Genomic DNA, 12,256 nt, shown 5'->3' on the forward strand with positions numbered 1-12,256 from the left:
GAAAGAATCCCTTGTTGATGTGTTTTATGCTGTGTTATTTTCATCATTTCCTGCACTGTTAGAACTCTGTTTTTGTTCATTTTCTTTTGCTAAAATAAGTTGATGGGTTATAGAACTTTTCTGATTGATTGCATTTTTTCTTTTGAGATATGGGTTCTGTTTTTTTCTTGGACCAATCTGGTTGTTTATCTTCAGAGGAGTGTATTTTTGCCTGTCACTCGTATAAAGTGTGTATATTTTTACACTCTATTATACGTTGTTTCGAAATGTTGTTGTGTGATTCCCAGTATTTTAGAATCTTCTTGTTTTCATTCTAGGATTATCATTTTGTCTCAATAAATATATTTCTTGATTGAAAGAGGACATATGGGTTTTGGGCTGTATAGACATCTATTTAAGCATGTCTTTATATTATCTTTAGGTTAGAATGAGAATGTCAACGCACCATCCTATTACTGGGAAAAAGTTTTATGCAGATGAAGGCTGACTTTCCATGTCAAAAATAGCTAATAGGAAGTCATGTTAAATTTTTTAAAGGAAAGGTTTCTTTTCAATATTCTTTTGGTTGTAAGAATAATAACGAAAGTATTAATATGCCACGATTCATGTTGCTTAAATGACTCAAGTGAGGTTAATATTTCGTCTTTGGCTCTTCATATTCATATTGATATTCTTACATTATGCTATTTTAACTCTAGTGATTGATTGTTAATAAATGAAAGCTCTATTTTCTGAATTTAACTTGAAATTAAAAAATCTTCTTGCTAATAAATATTTTTAGTGATAGAACTAATTTTTACCATCAAATCTGGGTTGGTTTAATCAGAACGTGCTTGAGATATTAATTTCATATGTAGAAATTTCCATCAAGTGGTTAAGTTTAATGATCATATTGAAAGCTCAAGGATATGTGAAATCAGAAATTATACATCTATCCTTTCGGTTGTTGCCCTTGCATCCTTTAATTTTCTTATGCTGCTATGATATCTTTTAACTATTCTTTTGTTCTGTTGGGATATTTGCACATGTTAATATATAGATTTATGGATTTACTTAGGAAATCTATCTGAATGTATTGATGTGTAGCTTATATTCAAAAAAGTCCTCGTCTTGATATATTCTTACATTATGCAATCTTTGGATCTAGTGATTAGTTGTTTCTCAACAGATGAAAACTCTACCTTTTGAATTTAACTTGAAATTGAGAAGATTTCCTGTTTTTAGTGGTTGGTTTTTACTTTTTCTGTCACATTTGGGTTGATTTAATTGAGGTGTGCTTGAGATATTAATGTCATATATAGCAACCTCAATCCGGGAGGAAGAAAATCTGAAATTACAGTGTGTTCTTCTGTTTGTTGCCTTGGCATCCTGATGTTATAATATCTCTCAACATCTTTTGTTATATTGGAATATTTGCAGATGTTAATAGACGAAAGAAACACATCAGATTCTTTCATGGGAAAATTCACGTATATTTATGTATTGAACTTCTTTTATCTTGTTCGAAAAAATGTTAATTTACAATAATATTTCCATGTGAAACAACATTGTGTAAATACAATACCTAAAGTATTACTGCCTCTATGTATCCTTCGGATACCAAACAATGAAAATCCAGGAACTCGAGAGATAATGCTCTCAAGATGCCGAAAAGAATGTGATGATTTTTTAACGAAAACAAAAATGTATGGCCATTTACATGGAACCAAGATTACCAGTCATCATCATCATCTCCGAGGAGAAGATGGTTCCATGATGGGATTCATTTCTACCTCTACCGGTATGTCCCTTAGATTTCCGAACTTCTCAGCTTCTCTTGCAATCTGAATGTCATCAGGAGTGAAGTATTGATACAGTACTTTGACAACAAAACGAGGAAGGAGTGCTGCTATGATTATAATAAACAAGCACACCCAAAAAGATCCCTCCCCCATTATGTTGAAGATTGCCCTGTCAGATTACGTTCCAGGTGCAAGTGTTAGTCAGTCCATATATACATAGCTTTTTTGTGAACATAACTAAAGAATATATACAGGAAATATCTACATCTGTGAAAGAGAGGAGGGCATACCAGTAACCAGCAAACATGGGAAAGGCATCGAGGATCATGACACAAATGAAAGTTGCTACTATAGATCCCCAGATAACTGCGTGAAAGATCCAATTCCATCGGATGATGTCCATGGCCAAGTGCAGATTAACCAAAATAACCACCGCGAGTGTCCAAAGGTCTCCGATACTTGGCACATCGATGGTGCTCGCCCAATATGCAAAGAGAGGGACGAAAAAGACAACCACACTTTGCCACAGAGTGTCCGACATTGTTAGCCAAAACAATTTTCTGTCATACGCCTCTTGTCTTTGTCCAGCTCCATAAAGCTGAGGGTACTGTAGGAGATTCCTTCTACTTAGGTCCTTGTCAAAAATAGCAACAACAATGGTGGGCAGTGAAGTGTAAATTATAGAATACAACATGCTGCTCCACTCGTTGATTGCAGTCGTCAAAGTGAAACAAGCAAAGAGCGCATACCTGCACAGAGTGCACAAAAGAACATTAAATGCCATTGTTATCATGGCTGCAGGGTAAACATCCATTTCAAAGAAGGTAAAGAAGGAAGGGAGTTTATTTAGAAATACACCTATATAAGAACAATCCACAAAGAGATAATTAGGTATGCATTCAATTGCAGATAAGCAAAGAATTGCCTGTTTCTTCGTCGATAAGCGAAGGAGTAGTTTAGGTTTGTGCAAGGAGTTAATTTATGCCTGCTTTAACTAGCTAAACTAGTTGGCATATTTAGAAGAATTTTGCATGTATAAAATGATCGAAACATAATTTAACAAGTATCACTCACCAGAATAAAACGAAAACAAAGACGGCATTCCTGTAAAAATTGTAAAGTATCATGTAGCCCATACGCTGGTAGTTCCAGTGTCCATGGACTAATAAAAGTGGAACCAAGAATCTGAATTGCCCCATTGAAAAATCCGATGCCATTACAGCTTGCCGACCCTCTTGCCCACTGATGCCAACCCCCACATCAGCCATTTGGATCATTGAGACGTCATTAGCTCCTGTGAAGTTTCAGAAGATTTTTTCCAGTGTCAGCCTAAAACACCAGAGAGAGAACAGGAAAAATATATTCCTGGGCTCCTAAAGTTTGCTCTTTGGAAGCATAAGATAGTTATCTAACATAAATCAAGAGAATACCATCTCCAATGGAGAGTGTCATGTCAGTAGTCCTCTTCTTCACTAGCGCCACAATGCCAGCTTTCTGCAATGGAGCCACCCGGCAACAAAGGACCACGGAACATGTACTGGCCAATTGGAAGAGCTAAAGCCAAGGAGAAGTAAGCTACATCAGCAAACAACAGCTTTGATATGAAATAGAGAAAGATAAAGGATAATTTGTAAGCAATTACCTGCGCTTCAAGTTCACTGTCAAGTATATAGACAAGGCTCGTACCATCGATAATCAAGGCCACAAGGCTTCTAGCAGCTTCAGAACTTGTTCCGGTGTTATCTGATGTTTCAGACACGGTCCCGAGATTCTTAGACATGACCAAGGCATCTTCTAAACATTTCCGACATGACTGCCTAGAGTTGCTATTAATTATAATCTGGGTCATTTTGTTTGTTAGGAGCTTTGAGGAGTAGCCAATTGAAATGGCAGTTTCTTGCTTGTCCCCGGTCAAAACCCATACTTTAATCCCTGCTGTCCTCAAAGATTCTATGGCTTCTGGCACCCCTTTCTGCAGTTTATCTTCAATGGCTGATGCACCCAGTATTGTGAGACTCTTTTCAACATTGCCAGCAACCTTACGAAGCAAAGCAGCCCTGCCAACTACAGCTGTGCTAGCTGCCTCAAAAGAGAAGTGCCACTCCTCAAACTCTGACTCACTTAAGTCACGCATCCCGATAACGAGTGTTCTCAAACCCAGTGAGGAGTAAGCGTGGAGATGACCTTTGGTTGTCTGTATTACATTCTTGTTCAGGGATCTATCTATCACACTAAGCATGGATGAATCGGCACCTTTTACAAAGACTCTCACAGTACTGTCAGGGCACCCCAGTATAACTGACATCCTCTTCCGGTCACTATCAAACTCATGCAAGCCAAAAACATTGAACCTGCACGGTCATGTGGGAAATAGTAAGAACCAGCTTTTCAGGAAGAAAACTCAAACTGACAACAACAGTCGGTGGAACAAGTAACCAACTGTAGCAGCTCCAAGCAGTGCTATCACTATTCCGATCACTTTGTCAATCCATTATGATTCATCAAAAATAATCCACAGTTGAGAAAAAACATAGAACGTGGTCACCTATATCTCAGAAAACAACCCTTTATGGAAGGGATTTTAAAAAATAAAAAAATTTCATCCAAATGAGTAAAAACCTTTTAATCCTCCTCCACCAAAAGGCTGGATGTAGCAGTAGACTCTAAAATGGGTAGACATATCACTTCATTCACGTCTTTCAAATGCTTTGTAATGTAACGATGTACAACTTAGTTGCAGCAGTACTTATCAATGAAGTGGTTGTAGAATAATGACAGTAACAATACAAAGTATGGCAAAGAAATGGGAGGGAAAAAAAGGAGAGAGAGAAGCAATGGAAAAATTGTACCTTTGTCTTTCTCCGTGAATATCAATAACTATATGGCCAGAAGTCCGTTCTACAAGCATAAAGCCATACGCTGCAGCAGCATAAGCCAGTGCCTGTTCATCTGGAGACTCCCCTTGGTAATCCATCAACTTCATGGTAGGATCAGACTTGTCCTCGACAATAAGAGGCACAATTGTGTTGCAAGCTGCCAATGCAAGGAAGAAATCATGTACATGTTTGATTTCTTCTGTATCCCTTTCACTTCTTGATAATTCTAAAAGCTGGGGATCAACCTTCACGGTCATCTTCGGCCTCACAACCTTCCCATCCACTGATAACAAAACAAGGCACGCAAAGAACATACAAAAAAGAGAAAATTAGTTTTTGTAGAACAAATCGATAATTTCAGACTTGAAAATACATGGTTAATAACAAAGATTGACTACCTTTGACAGAATATCTAGCTTGCTGATTTTGTGTGTTGGCCTTCCCATCACTGTAATCTACTCCCCATACGCTTGCACATTGAAATTCCATCTTGTTCTCAGTGAGTGTACCAGTTTTATCAGAGAAAACATACTTTATCTGACCTAAATCCTCATTTATATTCAACGCCCGGCATTGAAATCTTGAATTTGAAGCCTCGTCGTACATTTGCGTATCTCGAATCATGAAGTAAGCCTGGCCAACCCGGACAAGCTCCATAGAAATGTACAAAGAAATAGGGATCATGATCTGGAACACGATAATTGACATGAGGAACGTAAAAACTATCTCTGCCGCCCATCCATAATAATTATAGTTCTTTGGGTCTGCCTCGTTGAAACGTTTTCTTCTATAAAAGGGTATAGTGTCTAACTCGTCACGGTGGCGCCCTAACCACACAGCAGCAGAGATGGAGACGACGGTACACAAAGCAATAAGAAACACAGAGAGTACAATGATCTCTGAATTCATACGTGTCTCAAGCCAGCTCCTTTTTGATGAGGCTCCCGAGTTGTTAAGCATTGCCTTGGTCTCACGGCCACAATACACTGCAACTCCAATTGCCCAGGAGGTATTTTTGAGCTCACAGCCACGAAGAATAATATTGGAGGGCCCAAGTGACAGTCGTTTCCCATCAATGTCCATGTTTGCCTGAAATCCATAGATGTTTCTATTGGGTTTCTCACACTTGATCAGCCCACTAATCTTTTCCTTTTCAGGAATCTTTGAAAGGGTCTCTTGCTTTGCATACCTGGTCTTCAAATTCGACTCTCCGTCCAAATTTATAGTCTGCACATAGGCCACCCCAGTTGAATCACTAGTGGAGAGCAGCACCATATCACAAGGAAGAGTGTCATTTGCCTGAATCTTGATTATCTCACCAACCTGAATGTCCTTCCATTTCTTTTCTTGAAACTGATCATTGACCAAAACCCAAGCCAATCTACTGTTTTCAATTCTATCTGACATATGCCTTCTCCAATCTTCAAAAGCATCTTTAACTGCTGTAACTAGCAGCACAAAGGCGAGTGGCAAAATGGAAGCTGTCCTGCCGAAAACTGCGAGCTGGGGGAGCTGATTGAGCACAGCAATAATAAGGAAGTATACATATGCAACTCTATGAAACTGCTCGAACAAATTTCGAGGTATGAACGAAATGAGAGAATATTTCGCAGTGTGAACTGAGTTCCCAGTAAACTCAAACCTCTCATTTGACTTTGCAGGGTCATTTAAGTAAACCAGCCTAGCATCTTCATCGCTAATTTCTTTCTGGGATGCACTAAACACCTCGGAATCACCTCGTCTAGACCCCAGCATCACAGGTTTTGATCCTAGATCACGAAAACTCCCTGCTCCAATTGAATTCCCACGTGAAGCCCTTGATGGATTTGAAGAAAGACTTCTTCTTGATGCAGATTTAAGAGAAATCTCATAACTTGATGAACTTTCAGTTGGGTTTTGAGAGTCCATCCCAGAAACCAATCTGGGATTATCAAGGTTGACTTTTACTTCGCTATTAGATGAAACAGGTAAACTAGGCAAATCCTGAGTAATATTTGGGGTTCTTGGTGATGGGATCAGTAAAGCCCTCTCTGTGGCCATGATCTAGAGCTAAAATAACCCTCCACCAGCATAAGACTTGATTCTAACCTCTCTCTGTAAAAAATCACAACAGCAGCGGCAGCAAAGATTTGACTTTTAACCAAAACCCGGAAACTAAAAACAGCTTAAGCTACAAAAAGACTCACTCTTTCTCTACAGGATGAACAAAAAGAAAAAAATCAAAATTCAACAGACAGGCACAGAGCAAAGTCACCTGTACTGTGATAGAGCTCCCCTTTACACTTTGAAACAACTAGCACTTACTTCTCGTGCAAAACTACAGCAAAACCAACGACAAGTAGAGGGAGAGAAAGAGAGAGGGGGTGGGTGGGGGGGCTTAAAAATTATTGTAGCAAGTTTGAGCTGGTGCAGAAGTAATAGAGGTCGAAGAAGCGTGTTTAACGAACACAGAGACTTGTCCAAAGTCAGAGGCATTGTTGAGGAGACGACGGGGTTTGCAAGGAACGAGGAAGTAGTCAGCAATGGAAGGCGACAGGTAAGAGTTTTTTTTTTTTATAAAAAAAAACAATGTGTGCGCTTATTAGATTAAAAAATAGGAACATCAAAATCAAAATGTAGAGAGAGTTTTAGATTTTAATAGTATTGGAGTTTGTTTTTAAAATTAATTTTTATATAAATAAATATTAAATTAATAGTGTTTTTTATAGTTTTAATACACTGATATTAAAAATAAAAAATATTTTTTTAATTAAAAAACACCCTACATCATATTATTACTTGCACATTAAACCATGGTTTTTTTACTTAGTGTTGTATTAAAAAAATAATTGATTTTTAGTTTAAGACTTGTAAATTCATTAATTAAGCATTATCTGAATAAACTTTATGATAAAAGGTAATCAAAACCAAATACTTGAATCAAAATCAAAGATACTGATTAAATTATTATTATTTTACTGATAATGCTATCGAGTGTTTATAATAAATTCTAAATTAAAAAAAAAAATGAAACGTGTGAATTGATTAGAAGCTTTAAATGATTCTTGGCAATTACTCCAAGGCAAAAATATCAACAACTTGTAAGGACAACGCCAACCCTATTAAAAGTAGGGCATTATCTAGGGTGAGATTTCCTGTAGTGTTCTTACAGTTGTTGGCTTTTGATTGTTTCAAGATCTTTTTGAAATCAAAACACAGAAAGCTCAAGCTGTTAATGCGTGGGGGATCAGCCTCTTCAATTCATTGGTTCATTAGAATTGTTTTATGTTTCTTTTTGTGTTTTAAAATTATTTTTAAAAAATTTAAAATTTTTTTATATTTTTTTACTTTAAATTAATATTTTTTTAGTATTTTTAAATTATTTTAATGTGCTAATATCAAATTAATTTTTGAAAAATAAAAAAATATTATTTTGATGCATTTTCTAAGTGAAAAGTACTTTGAAAAGTAACCGCAACCACACTCTCAAATCCAAACAGGTGTGACAATAATAGATGTTTGATTCCATGTTTTAAAAATAATTTTTAAGAAAATTAAATTTTTATTTTTAAATTAATATTTTTTATATTTTTAAATAAAAAACATTTTAAAAAATAACCGCTAACAGATTCTCAAACACCATCTAAATAATTTGGCTTGGCTAGCCTGGATTATAATGGAAAAATAACTAAGAATTTTTTATTTTTGTGGTTTCACATGTTTTTTAAAATGTTTTTTTAAAACATATTAAATTGATATTTTTTATAATTTTAATATATTGATATAAAAAATCAAAAAAATATAATTTGAATTGAAAAATATTTTTACAAATTTATATTGCAGTTTGTTGCCTAACACGCACCGAATGAAGATGATGATCTTCTCAATGCTTTGTGTGTGAACTCTGTATGGAAAAAGGCATGTCAAGCGTGAATAAATTCCTTGTAGTTTAAGTAATCTCTCTTTTCTTCTTTTTTTTTTTTAGATTGGAATATTGTTGTGTATATCAAGTGTACGTTCTTGGGAGGAGGGCAAATATCAAGTGTAAAAAACCCGTGCACGTCACCGTTTTAGAAATTAAAACCAACTAACACGTTACTATTTTGGATTTACCTAAGAACCGGGCTAAAATGTTGAACAAACTAACCTAAATTAATTTTTCTCAAAAAATATTGTTTTGGGATTTAAAAAATAAACTAAGATGATATTATTTTTAATTTTTTAAAAAATAGATTTTGAGAAAATAAATCAAATTTGACTATCTTAATTTACACTTAATTTAATTTAAAACATGATACTTATCGGGTCAACTATTAATTTCAACAACATAGGTTTAATCACGACTTATAATCAGTATGATTTTTATGTGAAAAACCTTGTTTGTTTTTACGTTTCAAAAACACTTTTAAAAAATTAATTTTTTTTAATTTTTTTATTTGTTTTAAATTAATATTTTTTTATATTTTTACATCATTTTGATGCATTGATTTTAAAAATAATTTTTTAAAAATAAAATAATTTATTTTAATATATTTTTAAATAAAAAATATTTTAAAAAACAATCACAATTTTATAAATTATAATAACTGAAAGAAGAAAGCCACTAGCACACAAACTGTGCATGACTGTGCATGACTTGTACATGGCTCCATCAAAGGACGGGGGATATATATATATATATAAATAAATAAATAAAAGAAGGAAAAGTCTTCATTCTAGATAGAAATAGAACGTGGTTTGTGTTTCTAGAAGGTCTGCTGGTGAGCCGGCGTGGAGATATTCGATGAATAATAATTAAAGGGTTTGTCTTCATGTGACCAGCCATCTTCAATTCAAACATCAATCTGTCTTCGATTCAATTTTATTTTTTTTTCCCCTCTTTGAAGACCTGAGACCAGAGAGAGAGAGAGAGCAATTTCTCTGAAGTTTCTTTGATTCCTAACAAGACACAGTGGTTTCAGTTTTTATATGATTTCTATCCCTCGACCTCGAGTTTCAAAATTTGTCAATTAAATTGGTTATAAGACTCCGATATCGACCGAGCACGAATGGCCTTGTAAATCGAAGTTGTTGAAGGATGGAATTGATGTAAAATTTTGTCCAGGGGCAAACTCGACAGTGCTCGGTAATTCGATGTATTTTTTAAAAAAGATTTGCCCTTCTTTATTTAATTTTCATAATTGTTTCAAGTCCAATCCAACAAGGCCACACTGCTTTTCTTTAATTGCTGACAAGCTTTTGTTCTTTATTGCTTTTTTAAATGGCTGTTGATGTGGTTTAAATCAAACCACACGGGCTTAACGCCAGGTGATAAGATTATGAGGGATATAATTGGTGCATGGCTTGTTAATTTATTTGGGATTATTCAATTTATTCTGATAAGATTCTTACATTGTTTGGTTTGAGATTCAATTTATTTTGTATTTAAAATTATTTCTTATAATTTCTTATTATTTTGATATACTAATAAAAAAAATTAAAAAAAATTTATTGTTTTAATATATTTTAAAATAAAAAATATTTTAAAAACCAATTATTTTAAAATCTGGGCCCCTTTCATATTTATTTGCTGTGTCCCCCACTTGCGGGGAGGATTTCAAATTGTCAAATAACTAACTTGGAGCGTTCTGACAAAAAAATAATAATAATAATAATAACAATCAAACCAAAAACATCAAATCCAATGGATGGGGTGGGCGAGAGATTTGACCTGACCGCAAGCCAATAACATGTTTTCATTCTTTTTTCTGTCTGTTTCCACTGTTTGACGTAAAGTGGTGTTAAAATACAAGTTACTGTTATATAAGCTATGTTTCGTTTGAACTCAACGGGCCCAGTCTCAAAGAAGTAATAACACGGACTGGGCCGAGTTTCATAATGGGCCGAGCACCATCTCAACCTGGCCCATAATTTAACCCACAGTCCACATTCATACCCGATGAGATCCCTGATATTTGGCATCAAAACCACCTTGTTGATCGGGCTGTATTTTAAATTAAACTAATTATAAGTTAACTCGGATAAATTTAGTTAACTTAGTGGTTAGTTCAAGCCTTTATTAAAATTTATTTTTAAAAAAAAAAAAAAAACCCAACATGTATGGTTCTTTCTTAATTATCCCAATATTAAGCACGGTCCATAAATTACTAACATGCCATTAAAAGAAGAAGAAGAAACTTAATAACAAGAACATGTAATAAATTAAATAACACTAGCCATCCCATAAAAAAATATTTACTTTCAAGAGTTTTCGTGGTAGTTGCTTCAATCTTGATTCTATTTGTTGATATATTTTTCCATAATTAATTAAGCTACTCACTAGCTAACCAAACACAATCATATTGTAAAAAATGAGAATATATTGAATTATAATTGTAAATTCGCATATCACCTAACTCCCTTAATTAAAATGGCGCCCAGCTATAGCTATCATGTATGGTTGACTGCAGGCTCCCAAGAACAAAAATTAGCATTATCAAACCAGCCCCGGCCAACATGCTGCAGCCCTCGACCAAGCTACCAAACCAAACGTTCTGCTCTCTGCCATTGTCTTCGACGACTGGCAATAACCAGAGCACTAGCTTGTATAGGAGCAATAGCATGATTGGGAGAAGGAATTTCACCTGCCCTGAAAAACTAATCAAGGGGGGCTGCAGATTGTTGTACCATGGCATAAAAACCATGGCTAGGAATACTGCAAGAAAGACTATAGCTAGACATGCCTCGTATTCAAGGCTACATAACCACTCTTGGATGGTGGAGATTTTGCTTCTACCATGATCTTCTGCCATTGAGAAAACTGGTTTGCCTGAGAAAGAAACGTAGCCCCCAACAAGCTTGAATTATTGCAAGAGATTAGGTTTGGTGATTGAAGGATATATATATACGCTAGTACTGTGCTATTGTGTTAATGGAATGGACAATGCTCGATATGGGAACTCGTGTACCTTGCAAGCCAAGTTTCCTATTCTGTTAAAAAGAGGGTGGGGGGATAGAAAAGGAAAACCTAATTCAACACGTGATTCTGTGCATGGGAATTATTACCAAAAGCAAAATAAGGTTTTTTGTTTTACTTGCAATTTAAGGTTACAAAATTGGGTCCTGAAATAAGCCCAGCATCAAAAGAAACACGACCCTACGCAGGCGTACAAGATCGTAGCTCAACCCAGGCCTAAGCTCGAAGAAACTCCAAAATGGCTAAACCTGTCTTCTTGGAATCGAACTAAATCCTGGTTGACAAAAAACACAACAGCATATTCTAAGCCATAAATATAGGAATTCCATCCGAGGAAGAGGTGTTAGCTTTGATTGGTGGGTCATAAAGAAAGATCACAAATACCAGCTCTAAAATTTAAAACTAGAATTTCAAGAAATGTAGATTATATTTCTTAGCCGGTATAAAAATGTTCTTATCATTTTTTCATGAATCTGGATTTGATTTTTTCATTCTTCATCCATCTAATATTTTCTGCGAATGAAATAAATACCTTTATGAGAATGCAAACATGGATGTAATAGTGATGGATGATATCATAATGGTTATTTTTTAAAAAATATTTGTTTAAAAATATATTAAAATAATATTATTAATTTTTTAAAAAATTATCTTTAACATTGCTT

At 34.9% G+C, this 12,256-nt stretch overlaps 1 protein-coding gene across 1 annotated transcript; it reads right to left on the bottom strand.

Moving 5' to 3' along the window:
* Nucleotides 1-1,448: 1,448 nt before the first annotated feature.
* On the bottom strand, nt 1,449-7,132 carry LOC7486874 (phospholipid-transporting ATPase 1). The gene is made up of 7 exons (XM_002311892.4): nt 5,056-7,132; nt 4,631-4,940; nt 3,424-4,132; nt 3,212-3,335; nt 2,856-3,075; nt 2,072-2,530; nt 1,449-1,950 (listed from the first exon to the last, which is right to left on the bottom strand). Exons 1-7 carry the CDS (start codon nt 6,695-6,697, stop codon nt 1,728-1,730), a joined length of 3,687 nt encoding a protein of 1,228 aa, XP_002311928.2. The 5' UTR covers nt 6,698-7,132; the 3' UTR covers nt 1,449-1,727.
* Nucleotides 7,133-12,256: the final 5,124 nt, after the last annotated feature.

This window comes from Populus trichocarpa, chromosome 8 (assembly GCF_000002775.5).
Source record: "Populus trichocarpa isolate Nisqually-1 chromosome 8, P.trichocarpa_v4.1, whole genome shotgun sequence".
NCBI lineage: Eukaryota > Viridiplantae > Streptophyta > Magnoliopsida > Malpighiales > Salicaceae > Populus > Populus trichocarpa.

Bases quoted from the DNA above. Each gene is read 5' to 3' on its own strand.
- LOC7486874 (XM_002311892.4), bottom strand. From the start codon at position 6,697: ATGGCCACAGAGAGGGCTTTACTGATCCCATCACCAAGAACCCCAAAT. The intron at 4,133-4,630 runs GTACAATTTTTC...ATGACCGTGCAG, and splicing joins ATTCACGGAGAAAGACAAAG to GTTCAATGTTTTTGGCTTGC. The intron at 3,076-3,211 runs GTATTCTCTTGA...GAAACTTCACAG, and splicing joins GACACTCTCCATTGGAGATG to GAGCTAATGACGTCTCAATG.